Source organism: Andrographis paniculata, unplaced genomic scaffold (assembly GCF_009805555.1).
Source record: "Andrographis paniculata isolate CXL003 unplaced genomic scaffold, ASM980555v1 Contig59END, whole genome shotgun sequence".
In the NCBI taxonomy this organism is placed as follows: domain Eukaryota; kingdom Viridiplantae; phylum Streptophyta; class Magnoliopsida; order Lamiales; family Acanthaceae; genus Andrographis; species Andrographis paniculata.
In genome coordinates, this window is record NW_026137594.1 from 3,944,816 (window position 1) to 3,968,018 (window position 23,203).

At 35.1% G+C, this 23,203-nt stretch overlaps 5 protein-coding genes across 33 annotated transcripts; 2 read left to right on the forward strand and 3 right to left on the reverse strand.

The window, feature by feature from the left end:
* Window positions 1-373: 373 nt before the first annotated feature.
* Window positions 374-3,561, reverse strand: LOC127257803 (E2F transcription factor-like E2FF). Its single transcript, XM_051284270.1, has 11 exons — window positions 3,408-3,561; window positions 3,247-3,314; window positions 2,527-2,579; window positions 2,352-2,429; window positions 2,226-2,267; window positions 1,930-2,008; window positions 1,698-1,765; window positions 1,541-1,613; window positions 1,383-1,444; window positions 883-1,279; window positions 374-644 (listed from the first exon to the last, which is right to left on the reverse strand). Exons 1-11 carry the CDS (start codon window positions 3,482-3,484, stop codon window positions 553-555), a joined length of 1,089 nt encoding a protein of 362 aa, XP_051140227.1. The 5' UTR covers window positions 3,485-3,561; the 3' UTR covers window positions 374-552.
* A 445-nt stretch (window positions 3,562-4,006) lies between these two features.
* LOC127257837 (uncharacterized) lies at window positions 4,007-8,171 on the reverse strand. Of its 24 annotated transcripts, none has more exons than XR_007840152.1 (5): window positions 7,932-8,171; window positions 6,100-7,430; window positions 5,934-5,990; window positions 5,641-5,826; window positions 4,007-4,640 (listed from the first exon to the last, which is right to left on the reverse strand). XR_007840152.1 is itself a non-coding variant. In XM_051284329.1 (4 exons), the coding sequence occupies exons 3-4, from the start codon at window positions 5,785-5,787 to the stop codon at window positions 4,317-4,319; spliced, it is 471 nt and encodes a 156-aa protein (XP_051140286.1). In that variant the 5' UTR covers window positions 5,788-5,826; window positions 5,913-5,990; window positions 7,932-8,161; the 3' UTR covers window positions 4,010-4,316. The 24 variants fall into 24 exon arrangements, 6 of the variants coding, with proteins under 6 accessions (XP_051140286.1, XP_051140287.1, XP_051140285.1 ...); XR_007840155.1 differs by having other exon boundaries at window positions 4,008-4,640; window positions 7,374-7,430; XR_007840150.1 differs by having other exon boundaries at window positions 4,008-4,640; window positions 5,913-5,990.
* A 366-nt stretch (window positions 8,172-8,537) lies between these two features.
* Window positions 8,538-13,965, forward strand: LOC127257835 (alpha-mannosidase 2-like). 3 transcript variants are annotated; one of them, XM_051284320.1, is made up of 5 exons: window positions 8,538-9,168; window positions 9,602-9,751; window positions 10,601-10,633; window positions 10,994-13,775; window positions 13,854-13,965. In XM_051284320.1, the coding sequence occupies exons 1-4, from the start codon at window positions 8,623-8,625 to the stop codon at window positions 13,736-13,738; spliced, it is 3,474 nt and encodes a 1,157-aa protein (XP_051140277.1). In that variant the 5' UTR covers window positions 8,538-8,622; the 3' UTR covers window positions 13,739-13,775; window positions 13,854-13,965. The 3 variants fall into 3 exon arrangements, with proteins under 3 accessions (XP_051140277.1, XP_051140276.1, XP_051140278.1); XM_051284319.1 differs by having other exon boundaries at window positions 10,994-13,965; XM_051284321.1 differs by having other exon boundaries at window positions 8,964-9,168; window positions 9,613-9,751; window positions 10,994-13,965.
* Window positions 13,966-14,203: 238 nt separating this feature from the next.
* Window positions 14,204-17,826, reverse strand: LOC127257836 (uncharacterized). 4 transcript variants are annotated; one of them, XM_051284322.1, is made up of 15 exons: window positions 17,682-17,826; window positions 17,486-17,583; window positions 17,255-17,355; window positions 17,063-17,141; window positions 16,766-16,826; window positions 16,579-16,625; window positions 16,360-16,452; window positions 16,177-16,267; window positions 15,715-15,763; window positions 15,367-15,483; window positions 15,135-15,282; window positions 14,968-15,060; window positions 14,827-14,895; window positions 14,558-14,600; window positions 14,204-14,475 (listed from the first exon to the last, which is right to left on the reverse strand). In XM_051284322.1, exons 1-15 carry the CDS (start codon window positions 17,737-17,739, stop codon window positions 14,375-14,377), a joined length of 1,248 nt encoding a protein of 415 aa, XP_051140279.1. In that variant the 5' UTR covers window positions 17,740-17,826; the 3' UTR covers window positions 14,204-14,374. The 4 variants fall into 4 exon arrangements, 3 of the variants coding, with proteins under 3 accessions (XP_051140279.1, XP_051140280.1, XP_051140281.1); XM_051284323.1 differs by having other exon boundaries at window positions 17,486-17,570; window positions 17,682-17,815; XR_007840136.1 differs by having other exon boundaries at window positions 14,437-14,475; window positions 15,127-15,282.
* A 283-nt stretch (window positions 17,827-18,109) lies between these two features.
* On the forward strand, window positions 18,110-20,431 carry LOC127258621 (uncharacterized). The gene is made up of 6 exons (XM_051285545.1): window positions 18,110-18,515; window positions 18,974-19,009; window positions 19,587-19,788; window positions 19,875-19,953; window positions 20,049-20,166; window positions 20,301-20,431. Exons 1-6 carry the CDS (start codon window positions 18,346-18,348, stop codon window positions 20,323-20,325), a joined length of 630 nt encoding a protein of 209 aa, XP_051141502.1. The 5' UTR covers window positions 18,110-18,345; the 3' UTR covers window positions 20,326-20,431.
* Window positions 20,432-23,203: the final 2,772 nt, after the last annotated feature.

Genomic DNA, 23,203 nt, shown 5'->3' on the forward strand with positions numbered 1-23,203 from the left:
AAGAGTGTTCATAGTACTCCGATTCAAAGCCCAATTGCTATTTTTGAAGACTTACGACGAAGATTTAAAACTAATTTATTTTATATTATTTTATTTTTTTTAAAAATAGTGCAGTGAAATGTGCAGCACTGACCATATTTTCTTTCATTATTCTTATTTTCAACAAAATTTGCCAATTAACTCCTAAACCAGCTAAATATATCAAATATACACAAATTCAATAAAATATATGTATACCAAATCAAATTCTAATATTAACAAATAGCTTGCAAGCTATCAATATGGGTTACGTACTTTTTCAACAGATTCTTAAAAAACATCCCTTCAAATATTATTTAATTACCGCTAAATTTCCCCAAACAAATCCCAAAGAAAAAGATAATTAATATACTCAAATAACTCAACTGAATTTCAATTTAATAAATAGGATGGAGCAAACAGAGTGATTGGGATTACTAGGAGCAAAATTTTCTCATCATATATTTCAACTTCAAAAGTACACATCGATCAACATATAACCCAAGTCTCTAATTTCAATATGATTGCAATGTTTTAGGATCCAGATTGTGTCTTTTGCTTTTTCTCAGCTTCATCAAACCAGGAATTCCACGCCGAAGCATAATGATAAAAAAGGTCACTTATCACTGCCACAAAAAGAAAAATGACACAAATTGGAACTATTTCAACTTAAAAGATTATAAAAACAACGAGCACTGCTTAAAACCTTAATTATCCATCAGTTTGTCGAAGAAATGAAAAGTGCATGAATATACATGATAATTGCTCTACCAAAAACTTGTTGTTTTAGCAATTTCGAAATATGTGTGGATTATTTTAAAGAATGATAATGCAGAAGATTTAGCTAGAAGAATTGGTTAGTACCTGGATTGCAATACTGGGGACAATACGGAGAAGAGAGATTCTCCACATCCTGAATCTCCAAGTTAGTTTCCTTTTCAAGGGCTACTGTATTCTTTATCTTTGGAGCAAATGGACCGAATACGAAGTCCTTTGAGGTGCATTTCTCATGCTGATCGGTTGATAAGTCATTCTTTTCACAAACTGATTTGTCCTTCCACCATTTTCCCATGTCCATGTTTTCATTTAGTTTTAAACCCTCCGAGTTAGTATTGCTTCGCTTAATTGTATTGGTGACATCAGTTCCAAAGGCTCTTTTCTTGGAACTTTCTATGCCTACCGCAGAAGATGATCCATCTTCGTAGCTTCTTCCCACACCTATCCACTTAAATCCTGGTTTTCCAGTGACAGGATCCCGAGCCTATAAATTTCAAATATGGTGGCCATGAAAATTATTGGTGGAACAAGGCAAAACTAACCTAAACAGGTTTTTCAGATGTTACAGAAAGTCATACTAAACTAACCTTTTCAATGAGATTCATAGATGAAAATACATTAGCAATATCATACAAGCGTCTGATCTTTGCTGCAGAAGTATCCAAACAAAAAGTAAAGACTCAATTCGCTGCACAATTTTAAATAAAATAAAGATAAAAAGTAAATGCAGCAAGTTCATCATTACTTTTCATAGCTATGGGGTCATGGCTACTCCCAAGCAATGCAAATGCAGCAGTATCAAGTGAAATTATGTTCACCTGAAGTGGAAGGTAGATAATTAAATTATATTGTTGCATTCAGTATACTTCTTCAAACAAGAATTGTTGTATTGAATTACTTACATCAGAACAAAGAAAAAGCTTGATAAAATTTCTTGTCAGAAGCCCTAATGATTTTTCCCTCCTGTGTTCTGTAAAATCACAAAACAAAGATATAGTTCAACTTTATCAACTTGGTTGGATAGAATCAACCCCAAATGACTTCAAAGAATAATATTAATAGAAATTCAACAAAAGATGATATTAAAAAAATTAATCCAAACTAGAAGCCAAACTAACTAACAACACTTTCTACCTTTATCTACTCCAGGACTTCCATTGTGTTGCTCAGTTTTCGAGTCGAATGGTAGTCTGTGCTCATTCTTATTTAAAGCCTAGGGAAGAAAGTATAATGATTAAGCAGTATTATCAAGCGAAAGTCCATGTTGATATAATTCTTAGTAATGGCCACTACATTGTAGGCATGGGGTATTATTTCTCATTCTTCATTATACATATTAAAACAGTAGGAAAAAATAATATAAAACAAAATATGTGGCAATTTTGAAAGAAGAATATTTCAAAATCGGCAGAAGAATGAAGTGAATTTACATTTGTAATATAGGCACCAAAATGCTCCTTTTGTCCCTGCTCCTGTTCGTCAAACAAAATATAACAAAGAATAACATCAAGTGACTTAGAACCAATTTAAAAAGGTTGAAAAAAACATATATGAACCTGGAGGACTTCCAAGGCATTAGGAATCGCACCGAAACCCTTCCATGCATATCGATTCTTACCTTTTCTCTGTAATATCTGAAAACATTGACTTGTTAAAACTTCTCACTTATTAAAGAATACATTAAACTTAAATATAAGATATAAACTTAAATATAAGGTATAAACTTAGTACCCAAATGCTCTCCAAAATATTCACAATGTCATATATCCTTCGTCGCTCAACACCTCAATAAAAGAAACAATCTAGTGAGAAGTTTATTTGTACTATACCAAGGTGATTTAATATCTAACAGAAATAAGGGACAACAAAATTTTTGCTTGAGGAAACACATCACAGACTTTACATCATTGGTGGGGAGAGCAACTGTTCCCCTAGATCAGAATTTCAAATAAAAGAAGGTAAGTGATTTAACTTCTTTTTTTTTTTTTTTTTTCAGATTCATATATACTAAATTTGTTTTTAGTCGTTTTATATGGGTAGGTGGTAAGTAATAATTTTAATTTTTTTCATTGATACTACAATCATATGTGGACAACGTGAAACTAGGAGTGTGATACTGTGATAGGTAACACTGTATCGTGTCAAGGTGATTTAATATTTAACAAAATAAGGGACAACAAAAACTTGATGATTCACTAAAGAATTTCCAAACTCGCGATTGGCTTTCCTTTAAGTTCTTTTTTCAGAAAACTCATATTAACTCATGTTACTTTGTAAAAGCATACTAATTTGTTTTACAGAAAATATCGAAATACTGCACATTAATATACACAATATATCAAATGCTAATTTTCTTTACCAGATATCCAATTAAACAACGATTACGTCCAAAATAACAAATCACAAAACCAAAACCAAAATCAAATTATATGAGATGGTCAGGACTAATACCTAATTGAAGAGCAGCAGCATCTAACTCAATCGATTCGACACTATCACGATTATACAGGCTCAAAAAACTGTAAGAAATCAAATCTAAGATCAGTTTTTGACCAAACAAAAAAAAACAAAGTGATATCAACATATATTACATATACTGAAAGAAGCATCACTTGCTGCACAAGACGCCAAGAGATTTCTCTTTTCGAGAGTATGGAATATCCTTTGATCGGGAATCACGATCCACCATTTTTCCGCCGGAGACTTCTTGGATTAGGGATTCTGAATTTGAAGATTGCGTCCATAGCCAACCTGCAGCGATTTACTCATAAATAGCGGGAAAATGAACTTGGATCAACACCAACAAATATAAAGCGACTATTTATTAGGCCGGCCCAATATATACCTACACAATGGGCTTAACATTCTCCCAAATATAATCGAATTTGAAACCCTAAAACTGCGAAAAAAAAAAGAAAAAGAAAATCACTAGGCTATATATATTTGGAACAAAGGCACAAAAAATTATTGGATTTTTTTTCAAAAAAATTAATATATTACATAAATTAAATAAACTTTTCAAAAAGTAGATTTAGGTGTGTTCTTAATGTACAAAATATAAATATAATTTTTCAAAAAATTAATATATTACATATGCTTATTATTTTTAAAGTAAAAATTAATATTAATCCTAAATAAAATTATTTTTTTTATTTTTAGTCTCATAAAAAAAATAAATACCTTTGAAATTTCAACGGATTAAATTAGCGTGACTTTAACGAAAGTTGAAGTGTCATTTGATTCGGATCAAACATGGCCATTATATACACAACCAAATATAAATATTTATTTTTGTGTTGAAACACAGACGTGTTTTACTCGACACACTCGTATTTTGAATGTTCAACAGCCTGTGTTTTCGGGTGGTTGTTAAGGATCATCTTTTGCCCTCGTCTTTCTTCGCAAAAAATCTTAGAGAGGAAACTGCCAGTAGACATCCAATTCCCAATATAAATATATATATAATTTGTGTTTGTGTGGTTGTCCATACTTTCTTTCTCACGAATCGCCGACACCGTCGTCTACCCACCGCTCCGACCAGCTTCCGTCCGAAAAATTGCTAACCATCGTTGGCGACGAATCTCCACCACCAACATCACCGTCGCCTGCCCACCGCTCCAACCAGCCTGCTCAGGGATGACTACATCGTTCTCCGCAATCAGCATCGCAGTCACCTGTCCATTGCTCTGGCCAGTCTTCACCCGACAAACCGCCAACCATCGCCGACGACAACGTCGTTTTCCACCGCCAGCATCGCAGTCGCCTGTCCACTGCTCCGGCCAACCTCCGCCCGACGAACTTCCGACCATCGCTTGCAACGTCGTAATGGGCGACTCGCCTTGGATCTGAAAATAACATATTTGCAGCCAGTCGAAAATAACCGAAAAATCGCTCAAAAACCACCAAATCTGATGTCCATCCATCAACCGCATTTAAGCTATTGAAATAGTTAATCTTTTTGCGAATAATAGATAAAAGAGAAAAACACACAGTGGTAGGAACTACTGCATGAGAAAAAAAATTGCTATAAGATACACAAAACCAATTCAACATTTCATAATGCATAGTAAGTAAACTCAACATTCCATATATACATTAAAAATACTCACATTATCGGTTCATTACCAAAATATGTCAAATTCAATTGTCGATCTCATTCCTTGATCAGTTCTTTGTCGGTTTTTTGGGCATAATTATTTTCAATCTCAACTAGCACCATATACTACATGCATAAAAAAAAAATATAGCATCAATCTATTTCTACCATAAGCATCCAATATTCCATGTGTTAACATTTCAAATATAATCAATAATCATCTTCAATACAAATGTTAAGCACATGTAAATATATACTTACAACCATGTTGGAGAATACAAAATTTGGACATTGAAACACTTATTCTGAAATCTGATTTGTTTAGGAAGGTGCGAAATGCATCAACCACATTGCTTGCACATCAAAAGAGGATTGTAGACTCTGGATATCATGCTTGAATATATCAGTGATTCCATCCGAAAAAATAATGTCTCCCAAATCGACCGCTGAGGTGCGATGTAAATAAAATGTCCATTTAACGGTTCTTTCTTCCTCTTCACTCAACGTAAACTCATAAAAAATGCTGAAGGATATTTCATATAAAGATCAGATAACTTTCTAGGGCATTCGATTCCGATGAACTTTAATTTTCTTTTTTCTTTTTTAACTTGGGAATAGAGGACTCAGTGCACTCGGGTAATTTTGCACTGGAGATTGAATCTTTTCACGTTCATTTGATTCATACAATACAATTTCCTTGCCAAATAAATTCATCAATCTTTAAAAAAGTTAAAAAAAATTAGTTTTACCTTGCAAATCCACAGAGAAACCTTGCTTGGCGAACTTCCCTCCGAATGTCCAACAATATTTTTGAACTCTTGTATTAAGCCAAGTGAAAAAAGACTCATTGGATTAACATTAACTTCTTCATCACACTTTTGGGAGGTCCACACCATTTCCTCAATTTGCACTGCCGTCTCGTTTTCAATATGTTCCTATAACAATGATCAAGACATATGTTCTTAAGTAATTCAAAATATAAAGGATATAATGTTTACTTAACAATGATCAATGCATATACAATTAAAAATACTTGTTCAACATTTTGTTCTTCCCGGACATCTTACTTTCGCACGGGCAAATCGCACTGAACAAAATCCTATGACAATAATCAAGGATAAGTTTACATACCATTGCAAATCTACAAGAAAAACAATGATATATAACATAACAACATTCAATATATAAACTGATACAATTAAAATCACATTCTTAGCATTCTTTTCGTGAAGATCTTATTCCTTTGCTCTTTCGTTGCCATCAACAATTCCATCCTCATTGGCAGCTTCGTGTTGCTGATCACCCTTAAAATTCTTGTTGTAGTCTTTCTTTAAATTGTAAAGAATTTCTGAAACCCGGAAAATCTCACTCTTGTACCATTGTTCCATAAACACTACTTCAGCATGTCGACAACTATTAGTTAGCATATCATATAAGAACAGTAAGCAGACAAAACAAACAATCAACTCAACATATTCAAAGCTACACGTTTAAACTAGAATACAAATTATAACATATGTATATCATTCTCCTATGTATCGGTCTATGAAGCAAATCAGCATTCCAAAAAATATTACTTCACCATGTCGACAAGTATTACTTAGCATATCATAGATGAACGGTTAACAGGCAGAACAAATAATCAACTCAACATATTCAAAGCTACATGTTTCAACTAGAATACAAATTCTAACCTTCAAGGATCAAACACTTTGGGGGCTGAAGACCTTTAAAATGTCATGGAAAGTCAGTTTTCGTGTGATATGACATTAAAAAAAAACGCTCCCACATTTCTAACTATGGAACTTATCAAAAAAATATATGCTGAAAATATAAAAATAGCATATTACACAAAAAGAAAACACAAAAGTAAGCAAAGAGATTACAATATTTTAATTTGCCATTAAACAATGCATATCTCCAGACGGCCTTCCACTAACCAATGCTTTCTTCTTGAATTTCTTCGATATCGCATACAAACCCTCAACAATCTTATCTCTCACATATCAAGCCCAGTTGAACTCACTTGCTAACTCCTTAGACTCAAGGAATTGGAATATACAATGATTAATATTCGAATTAGATATAGGCGTCAACAGATTACACATGCAGTACATGACATATATCATCCAAATATCAACATCATTTCTTAGCCCTCCACTGTCCAGTAAGTCCTTTAACAAAGGCTCAACAATATATTTCTTATTCCTACCTATAAGTTTCATATCTAATGCAAATCCATCAGAAAAAGTGCTAAGAATCAGACTCATCCAAAGAAATCGGTTCCTTATTTTCCCCGTATGGCAACCCATACACAACAGCAACACCGCAATTCGCAAAATATACCATTTATTTTTATTAGATAAATGAAATTACTCAGCTATCCTGTTCCCAAAAACTCAGTAATTGCATAATAGGAGCCACAGGAATAGGCATTGGTTTAACATGGAATAGTCCTTTGAAACAACTAGATTTAACATACCTCCTAATCGTTTGACGAGAAGATTGTTGTAAAGACTCGTTCAGGTGTGCAACTTTCCTAAATTGCAAGGTCAATCATGAATGAAAATTAAAAAATAATAACAGAACACAATGCAATCAGACTTCCACTATAGCAATAATGGGTACATCAATGTTCCTCTCTAGATAATCCTAGAGCTGTCAACCAATAACTCCTCGAGAATACAATTCTTGGCGCAACAAATCTCTCACCCAATTAAATACTTCACAATAATCATAAAAGAAAGATTAACCTCTGACATCATCTGAAATCAAGAATACAACTTGCTCAAGAATTCAGGAAATTAGCCAGGAATTGCAAACTCAAAATATATGGCAAAGTCAATAATCTTTAATATTTATTTAAAACAAATACTACAATCATTATAACACATTATTCCATAAATATCCTCAACAATCTTTATATTTTTATCATTTTTCTCTTAATCGATCTAAACCTCATAATGAAATATCAGCAAATTTCAGTGACAGAAGGTCCATATATTCACGAAATCGAAATAAGTAGAGAATAGAAGAATACCCCAATGTTGCAGAGTTAAGTGTGCAAAAGATAAATTAGCAGCAAGAGCGACTGCGAGATGCTCCAAAATTGCGAAGCACGACAGAGAAGGAGAGTAAAACTGTTATCCAAAATCTTGGATTGTGAATCGCTCGGAGCTGATCAATTAGGATCAACCGTATTTGGAGCTGGGAATATGAAATTTGCAGAGAAATGAATTACAACCATAGAGGGTAAATGAAGGGTGTGTTTGTTCGGGGGTTTGGATTTTGTGTTGGGATATGAATAGTAAAAATTTTGAATTTGAATAGTTGTATGATGTGATATAAATAGGGTTTGATGTGATGTTTTGAATGTAAAATTGATTTTTAGTATAATATAAAAAATGAAAAATAAGTGTTTGATTTGACGTTTTGGGGGAAAAAAATAAATTGGATGAACAGGGGAAATCTATCAAAATCCTTCGAACAGAAATGTCCAAAATAAGCTGGCCCAATTTATGTCCGCTTTTAAATGGGCCTAGCATTTGGCCCAAAGACAAAATCTATTAGTTGACTCGAGAGTCGAGAGTGACCTTTATGGTTAAAATTGGAAAATTATGGGGAGAGTTTTACAAATTGTGAAAATTTAAGGAGTAAGAAAATAACTGCTGTACAAAACTGTGTAGGCAAATATATTTTGGGAACAGCGTCACCGGTGGATCATCGGCGGCATGCCATTCTACTCCCGACGCGGCGCCGGCGGTTGGGTGCAATCGCTCCTTCCCATATCCAGGCCAGCCACCAAGCAATCTCGGAAGCCAAGGAGGCGGACTGCCGTCGCATTTCGCGACTTCATCTTGTCTAACTTCTTCACAATCGGGGTCTGCTTCACCTTCATCGTTTTCCTTTTCATTTTATTTCGCTCGGCCTCCGTCACGAAGTCCGTCCAGCTCCGCTCGTCTGCGTCCCGAGCACGCTCCTCCCGGCCTCGAAAGCTTCCTTTGCATAAGTCTCCCAACGTGAGTGTCTTGGCGGCGGCTGTGGATATTACGACGAAAGATCTCTATGACAAGATACAGTTCTTGAATGAGGACGGTGGTCCTTGGAAGCAGGGATGGCGAGTGAGTTACAGAGGCAATGAGTGGGATGAGGAAAAATTGAAAGTGTTTGTTGTGCCACATTCGCATAATGATCCTGGATGGATGCTCACTGTTGAGGAGTATTATGATCAGCAGTCCAAGCATATTCTGGATACTATTGTTGAAACGCTTTCCAAGGTTACATATCTTCTTGGATTAATCTCTAGGTTTCTGTATTAACACTGATTTGTAATTTTCTCTGATTAACATTATCTTATCAAGGTTAGCTTTTGTGTCCATTTTTATCTGTGTTCTTATAAGTCAAAATGGATTTCTTTCATATGTTGGTGGTGATTGTGTTGAAATCGATGGTTATCAGCTTTGTTATGCCAATGGATACTATACGGACTTTCATTTAGTTTATTAGTAGAGAAGTATAAACCTACTGTCATTAGAGGCTCTCAAATAATGAAATAATGACTGAATTTTGATGCATTGCGTAAAATACACTTCATCTAAGCATTAGTTTGTTACTATTTTACCACGTTTGGTTAAAACTTTCTTGGCCAAGAAATTGAAGGGTTTTGAGTTTTTAATCAATGTGGAATTGATAGTTTGAAGTTGAATTTAGGATACTCGAAGAAAATTTATATGGGGAGAGATATTTTATTTAGAGAGATGGTGGAGGGATGCATCAAAAGTGAAGCAAGATTCCTTAGTCAATTTAGTGCAGAATGGGCAGCTGGAAATTGTTGGCGGTGGATGGGTGATGAACGATGAGGTAATATCAATTCTTGAACCCATGTTTTTTGTAGCATTCCACCTTCTATTCTGCATTAATATTACATCCATTCTATCTATTTGTTTCTTATTTGATTTATTTTGATTTATCTGTATGTTGGAGCTGTGGGGTTTCTATAGATGTATTCTAGTTCATTGCATTTGATCTGAACTACCTGATTAGATTTTTAATAAGAGTGGCGTTTATTTAGGGTTTGATATTCACTGGAAGTGCATATATCAGTTGTAGTATAGCTGCAGTTTAACATTGATTGCAAGCTTATATGTCAACTGTCATATATTATTCATTAGCCTGTGAAATTAAGATTGTTGCCTGCTTAATTGCTCCTCTAAACCCTAACACTCAGTTGCTCTGAATCTCCATAATTGTGACCCTAAGTTTGTTGTTATGTTCACCTTTGCTCTAGAACAATTGCTGGGATCCTATCCCGTTAGCTAAGAATTCTTTTGAAACTATGTTAGTCTACAAATTAAGCAAAAGAGATAAAAGTTTGGTTAATCCACTGCATTACATAAATTAGGCTGCAAAAAGTGTCTTAACAAAGTGTATAAAGTTAACAAAGTGATCAACAAGATAATGTGATTTAAGGCTAATGAGAACAATTTTCATCCTTAGTTATAGTTAAGTTCCATTACTCCTTACACAAATTTCTCACTTCTAGATTTTATTCTTGTGTGATTATGCTGCTTTTGTTTAATTCGTTGTTTAAAGATTTCTTCTGTACCTGTACTGAATATTTTGTGTTTGAGGTGGTGGTAAGGCAGTTATATTTCTTGATATTTAGGGTGGCCAAATCTGATAAGTCCTTTTTGTTTTTTCTTTCTGCAGGCTAATTCACATTATTTTGCTATCATTGAGCAGGTACCTTCTTTAACTGATTATAATTTTGGTTAAATGTTAAATGACTTCAATATAGCATACACTGCAGCAGAGCTCATGGGTTTCAACAAAAAGTTAAAAACAAGACAAAGAACCACAAAGAACTCAAAAACCTTCTTATGGTACTCTGATAAATGAAACAAAATGTTGATGAGCAGTCATATAACTATGTTACTCCTTCAATCGAAATTGTTTCTTGCTGTGGAAGAGAAATTGAATTTTTGGAGTGGGAGGGGGGACTGCTTTTAATTATGTTCTTGGACTGATGCAATTTTTTATTCTACTAGAGCCTTTTTGTTCTAATCTGATATCTTTTGATGTATATTTACATTGTGCGCACAGATGACTGAAGGTAGTATGTGGTTAAATGAGACTGTTGGATTTATTCCTAGGAATTCTTGGTCAATTGATCCATATGGATACTCATCCACCATGGCTTATCTATTGAGGCGTATGGGCTTTGAAAATATGCTTATACAGAGAGCACATTATGAGCTGAAGAAGGAGTTGGCATTGCACAAGAATTTGGAATTTATATGGAGGCAGAGCTGGGATTCTGAAGAAACATCTGATATTTTTGTCCACTTGATGCCCTTCCGTTCTTATGATATTCCAAATACTTGTGGCCCAGAACCTTCTGTTTGCTGCCAGTTTGATTTTGCTCGCATGCGTGGATTTGTATATGAGAGTTGTCCCTGGGGAGATCCAGTGGAGACTGATCAAGAAAATCTGCAGGAGAGGGCACTTAAATTATTGGATCAATATCGGAAGAAATCAACACTTTACCGAACTAACACACTTCTTGTTCCCCTTGGTGATGATTTCCGCTACATCAGCATTGATGAAGCAGAAGCTCAGTTCAGAAATTACCAACTCTTATTTGACTATATTAATTCTGATCCTAGCTTGAATGCTGAAGCTAAGTTTGGGACTTTGGATGACTATTTTAGTACCCTTCGTGATGAGGCTGACAGGATAAATTATTCACAAACTGTTGAAATTGGCTCTGGTGAGATTGGAGGTTTTCCTTCCCTATCTGGTGATTTTTTCACTTATGCTGATAGAAATCAAGATTATTGGAGTGGCTATTATGTCTCTAGGCCATTCTTCAAGGCTGTTGATCGTATATTGGTCCAAACACTTCGAGGTGCAGAAATGATGATGGCTTTTGTATTAGGACATTGCCAGAGAGGACAATGCGAGAAGTTTCTTACTAGTTTTTCATACAAGTTAATTTCAGCTAGACGTAACCTAGCTCTATTCCAAAATCATGATGGCATCACTGGTACTGCTAGGAATCATGTGGTTGAAGACTATGGGAAGCGGTTGCATATAGCATTAGAAGACTTGCAGATCTTTTTGTCCAAGGCTTTTGAAGTTTTGTTAGGAATTCGCCATGATAAATATGATATAAGTCCAGCTATGTTCGAGCCGGCACAAAAAAGTTCTAGATTTGATATGCGGCCCATGCATAAAGTTATAAATGCTCTTGAAGGAACTGTGCAAACTGTGGTCCTTTTCAACCCACTGGAGCAAACAAGAAATGAGGTTGTAATGGTGGTGGTCGAACGACCAGATGTTACAGTACTAGACTCAAATTGGACATGTATAAAGAGCCAGATTTCTCCTGAATTGCACCATGACCAAAACAGTACATTCACTGGAAGACACCGTGTTTATTGGAAATCTTCAGTTCCTGCTATGGGACTACAAACTTATTATGTGGCTAATGGATTTGTGGGATGTGAGAAGGCCAAACCAGCAAGTCTGAGGATCTTTTCTCCATTCAAGCAATTGGTTTGTCCCACTTACTATCCTTGCTCAGATATTGGAACTGACATAGTTGAAATCAGCAATTGGCATCACAGGCTCACCTTCAACGTAAGTCATGGCCTGTTGCAGAAAATAAGTCATAAGGATGGCCACGTGAATGTTGTTGGTGAAGAAATTGCTATGTACTCTAGCACTGGGAGCGGAGCCTACCTCTTCAAGCCCCGTGGGGATGCTGAGCCTATCACTCAAGCTGGCGGACTAATGGTGGTCTCTGAGGGCCATTTGGTGCGAGAAGTTTACTCATATCCAAGGAATGAATGGGAGAAAGCTCCTTTATCCCACTTTACGCGGATATATAACAGTGAGAGTACCTTACAGGAATACATCATTGAAAAAGAGTACCATGTTGAGCTTCTGGGACGGGAGTTTGACAATAGAGAGCTGATAGTTAGATATAAAACAGATGTTGATAATAAGAGGATCTTTTACTCTGATCTAAATGGTTTTCAGATGAGCCGTAGGGAAACTTATGACAAGATACCTGTGCAGGGAAATTACTATCCAATGCCGTCTCTTGCATTTATTCAAGACATGAATGGAGAGCGGTTCTCTGTTCATACCAGGCAGTCTTTCGGTGTGGCTAGCTTAAAAAATGGGTGGTTGGAGATCATGCTAGATCGTCGATTAGCTGCAGATGATGGGCGTGGTCTGGGCCAAGGAGTGATGGATAACCATCCCATGAATGTTCTTTTTCACCTCATTGTGGAATCTAACATTTCGAAGCCCAGCAATCCTAGTTTGAATCCTGATCCTCTTAGCCCCTCTCTTTTCTCTCATTTAGTTGGTGCTCATTTAAACTATCCTATGAATGTATATATTGCTAAAACTGCTGAATCGATATCTGTGCAGCCACCCCCTAGACTGTTTTCTCCTTTAGTGACTTCCTTACCGTGTGACTTTCATATCGTGAACTTCAAAGTTCCTCAGCCTACGAAATACTCTCAGCAGCCCCTCAGCGAGATCAGATTTGCCCTCATTGTCCAAAGGCGACAATGGGATTCTGCATATTGTCATAAAGGCAGATCACAGTGTTCCACAATGACTGATGAGCCAATAAGCCTGTTTAATTTCTTCAAGGGGTTTACTGTTTTGAATTCAAGAGCTACTTCTATTAATCTCATACTTGAGGATACTGATCCTCTTGGCTATAATGATCACTTTGCAGCCGGTGCACATGAGGGACACGTCCTCATCTCCCCCATGGAAATACAGGCTTACAATTTGCGACTACAGCCGGAGGATATATTCCGTTGACAGTAGTTACAACTGATGTTAGCTGAGGAATTACCAGGTGAGTTTCTACTACAGCTATTAATTTTGCAGCTTGTATCAATGGAGGGTCTAGTCAAGTATTTTTCTTGCAACACAGGCTTGTCAGAGTTTTGTAGAATTAGCTCGCAAGGTTGAGGAAATGTTTATTTGTTCCTTAACTTGCTCCTAAGGATACACATGAATAACATTCTTCGATGCTTTTGTTGTTCTGTGCAAGATCAAATCATTTCTTGATGAATTGTTAGGTCTAATAGGACTGTAGGATGGGGCAGTGATGATGGCATGTTGTAACACTGTAAAGACTGCCTTTAGTTGATTTTATATGTAATAATAGCCGTCACAAATTCTAATAATCATTGTAGAATCATTTCTTCCAAAAACTCATTAGTTCTGTGCAGCCCTCACTCTCTGCTCTTTTATTTTCATATTTTGTGATCCAAAACAAGATGAGGCAATAGAACAACTTTCTTAGCTTAAAGTTTATATGGTTAGCGTGAAATTACAAAATTGAATTCACTTATAATTTATAACTGAATACAGTTTACAAAGATATGTAAGCGCCGCCGAATCATCTCAAAGTTTATATGCCGCTTCTGTAAATAAAATGCATGAACTTCTTCACAGAATTATTTCTTCCTGCACACTTAAATTAAGCGTCTTGTTCGGAAGAACTATACAGTTTATCACGACCACCTCATCCTCAACAGTCACTGATTCCCCTGCAAGAAGTAAATTGTAATTCTCAGTTTACATGATTGATGATTCAATCTGAAGATCGGTATGTTTAAATCAAGGGTGTACCCAAAATCGTAATCCCCAGCTTTGTGTTGTAGTCTCCATCAGCCTGTAACAGCAGGGAAACTATTTAACCATGAAACTTCAATTTACAGGTACATCACTTCATGTTCTACTAATTTTCCTTGAGAAGCACATGAAATACATGGGACTCTGTTATTGCATTAGACAGAAATTTGTTTTGAGTTTAATTTAGATTTATCCATGCTTTTTGCTATGTGTGGTTGGTGGTATGTTTGAAAGAACATTCGACTAAAGAATTTTCAGAATTCCACCTGGACTCGGGACCATCTCCCAAGTGATGACTTCCACCCAATAATTGCATGCATCACAACTGCATTTTCCTGTAGATGAGATAATAAGGTTAGGATTCTATTACAATTATATAACAAACTTCTTGTAAACAACTAACATACCATAATTTCTATGTCATCCAACACGATACAGTTCCTGAGTCTGACACCAGCAGCAATACGAACATTAGCTGATATTGAGACGTTGGGTCCAATCTGTTGTACATCCAAGACTGAATTAGTATAGTGTCAAGGGAAATTATTTCTGACATAAAGTTACACCTGGAAACCTTTGCAGTTGGGTGCACTTTTGCTGATGGATGAATTGAGACATCTCCAACAATGGTAGCTGTCCTTTTCCCATCTCCACTTGCTAGCAAATGTGGAGATGTAGATCGGAATTGGGCAAGATACAATGCAGAACACTTGATAGACATCCTGATGAATTAGATGAGTCAGTAAGGAAGGTCCGAGTTTCCACATCATAGAAGAGAATAATACACTGAAGGAAAAGAGACATACCCTGGGGTATTGATCTGTTCCCAAAAGTCCATGGTCTCGTATGTGTACAGCCGCTTCTTACCAGCAAGAGGCGACAATATGTCCTGGTCCAGCCTAACAAAATCTGTAGGAAGAGACCTAAATGAAGAATCGATCAACCTGGGACTCAATGTAAAGCATGAACTCTAGCTTAAATGCTCATAGTTATATAAAATAATATCTGTCAACGAAACGTGCGTCACTGAGAAATTAAGCATTGCAAAGTACATGGCACTCATTTGACATTACCCAGCCAAAGATTTGTTCCTTTTAATATAGAGTTTACACAAAGGACTGAAAATATTGAAATGGGCAGTTCTCCAATGATACCTTGTCGCAAATTGCTGGGATTCGTAGCTAGATACTTGACGCACATCAGCTGCAATTAGTTAAAGATAATATAAAGATCAATCAGGCAATCCAAATATGCGATGATGCATTACTTGCCCATCGAGCTTATCACCTTAAATTCTAGACTTTAAAGCAATGCTTAGGTATCATGGTTTGAATCAGGTGAGGATATGTGATAAGGCCTCAATATATAGCTCTGAGAAATATTTCAATAATATGACCCTCAATTCAAATATTGCAAGAATGAAACAGTTCTTTAAGCCAGAACGAAGTGACAAAGAGAACTTGATGTGCGCTTTATCAAAACTCCTTGAATAACAAGTTCTCATCCAGTTGGCACAACATTATAACATTTTTCCTAGAAAGTAAGAGTACTCTTCTTTAGAAGAATTTGTATGCAGAACCATGGCACGACAATGGCATCTATGCAACACAACTAACCTCTGTCTTTTCTGAGCAAATATACCTCCTCGATGACAATAAAGATTTCAGGGGTAAAGACGTAAACACCGCAGTTAATCAGATCACTCACCTGTAATTGTGATTAAAAGTAATGGCATTAGAATGAACTGAAAAATAATCACCAGTCAACAGTATAATTGTTTGTTTACGTGCTGTACGTACAAAAGTCTCGGGCTTCTCAGTGTAATGCAACAGTTCTTTAGTGGTTGGATCCGCAACCAACTCACCAAACTGGTTGGCTGATTCAGCAGAAACCTGTGCAATTACATTCAAAGAGTGCATGATAAAATGACTATGATTTCATGGATGGTCATCGAGTCTGATTTCCAGTGCAAATAATCTTGCTTGGAAAGTAAGAAAAGCTTTTGAAGGGAACCTTACTTTTATAACCAGCAATGTGCCGACCCCACCATACTTTTTATGGGCATCTGAGTAAAGAATAAGAGAGCGAATTACATAAAATAGCCATGATTTGTGTTACAGAAAAATGGAGAGGACGCTAAGATCGCACTTCAGAGCACATAACAAAATATTAAGTACCGAAATCAATGATGAAGACGACAATTACCAAGCATGCTGGGCAGCGGAAAGCTGCAGCAGACATCACCATTCAACAAAAATATATGTGACTGCACAGCCAAACCCAGACAATTGCATTCATGAGATTAGGAAAGCTGTTTTATCTGATAAGGATGTTGCAAACCATATGCAACAAGATTAGCTTCGATAAATAAAGTGTGGAAACTAGAGATCATCAAGAGCCACATCTATTCGCTGTATGGTTAAGTTGTAAAAATCTCAAACAAGAATTGTAAAAAGGCATTTCATTATACAAAAACATTGCCGAAAGAACAGGGAAACCTACAGGGGATTCTTCCATTATTCGATCTCTGAAGTGATAAAGGCCGCCTGCCGAACCATGAGGTTTGTCCTCTTTCAAATATCTGAACAAAGTAAAATCTAAATGGCCACAACCAAACTAATTTACATTTGTAAAGCTAAAAGAATCGAACAATATAAATCACTACTCGAGGGGAGATCAGACATCAGCGTTCACCTTACAGGCACTTTGAGCTCGTTGGATATGGAAGAAACATACAATGCAAATTCGCGCTCCTCGTAGAATCCGATCAGAAAAATTTGCACCAGGTTGGGAATCTACACACCAGGCATGAAGTAATATTAAACCTAAAAACTCCAATTTTACAATTAAACTGGTGAATTACCCAAATTTCTGGCCAATAGAAGAAATTATCCAAATTAAACAGGAGAAAAACTAAACCAGTACCCTTTTGCAGGCGGAGATAGGGTGATGAACCATGGGCTGGCCGGCGAGCGGAAATAAAGGCTCTGGAGTATTGAACGAAAGCGGCCTAAATCGAGTCCCTGGACAAAATTGAGTATCAAAAAATTGCAGCAATCCGAATCAAACACAAAATTTGGTGGGAGAGAAGCTAAGAGTGAGAAAAGGATTACATTCAGACCTTTACTAGGACCGCCCACCAGGATAACGGCGACCACTTTCTCTTCCGTGTTCTCCATTTGTGCAGTTAATTTGCAGATTTCAGAGCCCTCTGAATATCCCTAAATGCAAGAGATTCAGGGAGGTCTCAGTTGCAGCAGAGGTTGATTTCCGATATTCAGGAGGCGGAGGTGATAAATATGTAATATGGGCTTTCATTATTGGGCTTTTGATAAGCCCATTGAACTAATTAATTGGGCTGATAAGGGCCCATTTTGGAATGGAGCCCACGGTCTCTATGATTATTTTGGCAGGTCCCGGACTCTGAGGAATGATTGGTGTTAGGTACGACACTAGACACCCGACAGTATAAAAGCCTAGATCTATCCGGCGTGGAGGTCCAGGACTTTCGATAGAATCACTTGATGGAGACGTCATAGTTATCTGTGGCAGTTCTCGGGGAATGAAAAGGATTGTCCCCGCTTCACCATTTTTGTGCAATCACGAGTCCGTTAAGTTGGAGACGGGAAGACGCGAACATCGAAGGCGTGAGCCGATCGCGTGTAAGCAAAAGGAACGGGAATCTGGAGAGCTGAGTTTTCTATATATGTATGTAGAAACGCCCCTCAGCGATGCTTCAGCTGTAGCGCAACTTCTAATCTGTTAAGCGGCAGAGTGGAAACAGAATGGCAGTTAAAGTGTTCGTTTATTGGTCGGTCTTTCTTGTTTTGGGGTTCGTCCACGATTCTGTAATTGGGCGGCCATTGCTGATACCGAATGCCAGAAGACCTAACCCTGATGATGCGGCGTCGTTTGCTCGGTGGCTGGTTTCTCAGAGTTCATGGGGAGTCCTCAAGTAAGGCTGTGTCTTCTCTTCCTCTCGCTATGCTTTGTATTAGGCTTTTGAAGGAATTGATTTCGGGTTTTGTGTTTTGTGCTACTGAGATTTGGGATGATGATTTGTTCTGTAGTGTTTGGTATAAAATCAAAGTGTTGCTGGTGTGATCTGTTCATGATTCCCGAATTGAATTGTAGATTGCAGTTCTTGGTCTTTCAATTGCTCAACTGGTTTTTGCCAGAGAAATGCAACATTGCTTTAGACCTCATTTTTTTGCAGGTTTCTATAATGTTTTTTCTGTGTTTGGCTTCATCTTGATTTACTTCTGCTTTAGTTCAAATTCCAGTGGATGAATTAAACAAATATATAACAACATTTTCAAATATTTATACAACAATTCATTGAACATGATTGTAGATGTTTAAATGCTCCTCCTGTGTTATAGTGGAAACTAATACATTCAGTCTATATTGCAGCACTATATCGAACGAATGGGGAGGTGCGCCTTTTGGGTACGTTCAATCGGATTCATTTCTTACATTCTGCACTTGAATATTACATGTGAAATAACACCTAAATTCTCTTGTGTGTTTGTTTGAAGGATTTGTGAAGATTGGTACTATTCATATCATTTGTTTCCCCCAAAAACATCAAATCAAACACCTATTTTTTATTTTTTATATCATACTAAAAATCAATTTTACATTCAAAACATCACCTCAATTTCTATTTATATCACATCATACAACTATTCAAATTCAAAATTTTTACTATTCAAATCCCAACTCAAAATCCAAACCCCCAAACAAACACACCAATATAAATGTATCTTGTGGGTTCGGACATTGTTAGTTAATACTCTGTAAGGTTAATGATCTTACTTGTTGGTTAATTGAAGTTCGATGCAAAGGGACGTGTAAAAAGACACTAGATTATTATCTCATATGTGTGAATAGCTTTACGATTCTTTTTGTAAAATTGTTAGACTTGCACTATGTATAGCTATGATGTGCTTGTACAGTCCCTTCTTCAAGTGTTTGGTTATCGTTAACTTGTTAATGAATGTATGTAAAATACGATTCTGCGCAGAAATGTGGTTTCATTCAGTGATGGCGAACCCGACAAAGGCAAAGGCATCCCATACTTTTACCTGACAACCCTTGATCCAACTGCAAGTAATGCTTTGAAGGATCCAAGATCTTCCTTAACAATAAGCGAATATTCACTCGGAACTTGTGACAAGACCGACCCCGAGAATCCCAGCTGTGCAAAAATTACTCTCATAGGAAAGGTATTCGCCATTACATACTTTTGTCTCTCTTTATAAGATATCACATAAGCCTATATGTAACTTGCATTCTATGGTTGTCGTTTCAGTTAAAATTACTCGATGGGAAGTCCAAAGATGCAGAATTCGGTAGATCTGCATTGTTTGCCAAGCACCCCGAGATGAAAAGTAAGCGAATGCTTCCCAGCTTTTTTTTTTTCTCCATCCTTATGACACAAACATGTCGGTAGTCTAAATTGTAGTTTGAATGGGAACACGTACAGGCTGGCCTCCAGGGCACAATTTCGAGGTCTACAAGCTGAACATCGAAAAAATATTTATGATCAACTGGTTTGGCGGGCCGAAGCCTCTCACGGTGGAGCAATACCTCCAGGCCAAAGTGTGAGTTGCCTGCTGAACAGATTATGTAATAAAAATGGCTCGTGTTTATGAAATAATGCTAATCTGGTGCCAGAATAGATTATTTGTTTTTTTTTTTTCTCAAATATGAACTCATCACTCTTTGTTTCCTCCAGGAGTGCAGAGGACATAACTTTCTGATCATAATGCTCTTGTGGAAGTTGTTGGATTTTGTTGAAATGAATATTGTAATGAATGTTGTGTTATATTTATATGAAGATATGTTGATGTTAAAACGAATAGGGCATTTGCAGAGGTTTGTGCTAAATATGGGGACTAAAATGCAATTTAAGAATGATGAGAATCCAGTAATAAAAGTGTAAAACAATCCGAATCTTCACAGTATTGTGTAGCCAGACAAAAAAGGTAAGAAATGTGCACGCCTATGCTATGTGACCTGAAATAATTTATTATTTATTATGAAAGTTTGGGTTTGTTTTTCGGGATAAATATATCATATTTTATTTAGTTGTCCATTAAAGTATTGTATAATTTATTTATAGAATATATTTTTTCTATTTACAATTTTATTATATCATATTTTAACAAATTATAATCAATTTGCTAGTAATTTTTTTATTTACTCCAAACTTCTCAAATCTATATATATATTATTTTATTGCACATAAGCTAAATAATTCAATGATTATTGTTTACCTAATAAGTAATTAAAAAATCTATTAGTGAAGATAATTATGATTTAATAAGAATAATTATAATTTGATAAAAATAATTATAGATAAAGATTAAATGACTAAATAGTCTAATTAAAATTTTAAAAAATATAAGTAATGAATTTAAAAATGTGATAAGTGTATAATTATATTTTTAAAAAATGACAAATTATATGGACAGATGAAAATAAAAATAGTGAAGAAATTAAGTGGCACCGAATGAGTATGATATATGATTATTAATGTATTTCATTAAATTAATTCTATGAATTAATGGTGTTTTTTTTTCAAAGATTTTGTTATATTTTTACGATTCATCATTTTTTTTTCTTAAAAAATATCAAATTAAATATTTATTTTTATATTATATTAAAATTAATTTTACATTCAAAAAAATCATATTATTCAAATTTTAACTCAAAATTCAAACTCCAAACAAACATACCCACTAACGGGTCATGCGGTCAATCAAATATTTCACTTATTCCGTGATCACAATTTAATGTAGTACAAGGGAATAAATCGTCTCCACATGGATGGTGTGATTCACTCTTTTGTGTTCTAATGCATTAAATAATTAGGGGGAATTTTTTTTTATTATCTAATAAAAATAAAATAACAAAGCAATTAAATTAAGGGAGAACTAGCTGGATGTCTGGCTCAAGAGATAATGGAGTTATGGCACATATGTTTTATCATTAACTCAATAAAGTTAGTTCTTATTAAAGTATCAATAAATTGGTTATAATTATCAACTAACAACCAATGTTTCCTTACGGTGTAGGTAATTAAGGTACGACAGTTAACTACTTCTAATTAAGCTAATAAACTTAGGTGCGCCCATAACAAATATTGTCTAATTGTGTTCTAACCTAGAAAAACCCAATTCAAAACAATTACTACCTAAGAGAAGCAATTAGATCCGATTGTCTAACCCTCGGAAAAGAACTATTCAACCCGGTTGTCACCTATTCAAGTGCGAATACAATTACGGATATCCTACCTGAATTGACTTAGATTATCAGATTAATTTAAATATCGTATCAAAATATCTATTAGTCAAATATTAATAATTAAAAAGAATTTTTATAAAGAAAATCAAGAATCACCAAAAACACAATAACTAAAACATTATCATCCCTTAAATCAGAAAAATATTTACTACATAATTAAATAACAAAGCACGAGAAAGATAAAATCATAGTGGGGGGAAATCTTCTCTGTCGATTTGCTCATGCGCGATCTATGAGTCTGTCAGTCTACTGATCTGGTTGTTCTCCTCTTTTGTCTGCGTGTGCCTCTCCTCATTTTATTCAATTTTTGCCAGAATTATTTTGTAGTTGGATTTTTGAACCTTTAATTAAATTGTCAGGAGGAGAGTGTAGTTGGTCATAGCCATGACTAACTAGGCGGTACAAATTTGATTTTTTTTTTTACTTTTTCTATCAATTACACCAAATTTAATATTTACCCTCTTGTACACAACAAATAAAAAATACGCATATAAATTAGGTAGAATCTAATCAAAATCACTCAAATATGGCATATGATATGAACATAAAACGCATACGATTCCTAACTATCACCCATTATTGCTGAAAAGATAAAAAAAGTTGCTAATATAAATCATATTTAATCCTGATTAATACTTTTAAATTATGTTATCAATATGTTGCATTTTATTTTATTTTATTTTTAATTATAATAAATCCATAGTAAGTACTAAATTGAATAAATAATATTATTTAATTTATCATGCAAATTTGTGTTTCTTTTTGCCACCAAAATTTAAATCCCAAAAATACCTATATATATATATATATATTTTTTTTTTTTTACAAAATATCTTATTATACATTGTTTTAATATCAAATTCAATCCAAAATTTCAAAAACTAAATCAAAAGAGAGACATTTGTAGATTGTGTAGATAACATAACATGCAATATTGAATCTAGTTATGATAATTGTCTATCTAAGAGTGATAGCAGAGGAATGCATTGAAGATACTCTATCAATAAGGCCATATCATACTGTTTATTTTACTTTAGATCTTTTTATTTTTATTTAATATTCAATTTCATATTTTTAAAAATAGGAAAAAAAAAAGAAGAAAAAAAACATCAAAGTAAGACTATATTTCTTTTGATGTAGTTTAAAAAAAAAAAAATTGTTTAAATTTAATTTAAAATATATATTTTTTTTCGAAAAAATGTAGAGTCTAAATAATAAAGAATAAGATTTTGGATTAAAGAAACAAATTCATATATTTATGTAGGGTTTCTTTTGTTCATATTACACGTATAGGACATGAACGCATTATTTGATAAGAGTCAAAGGGGCAAT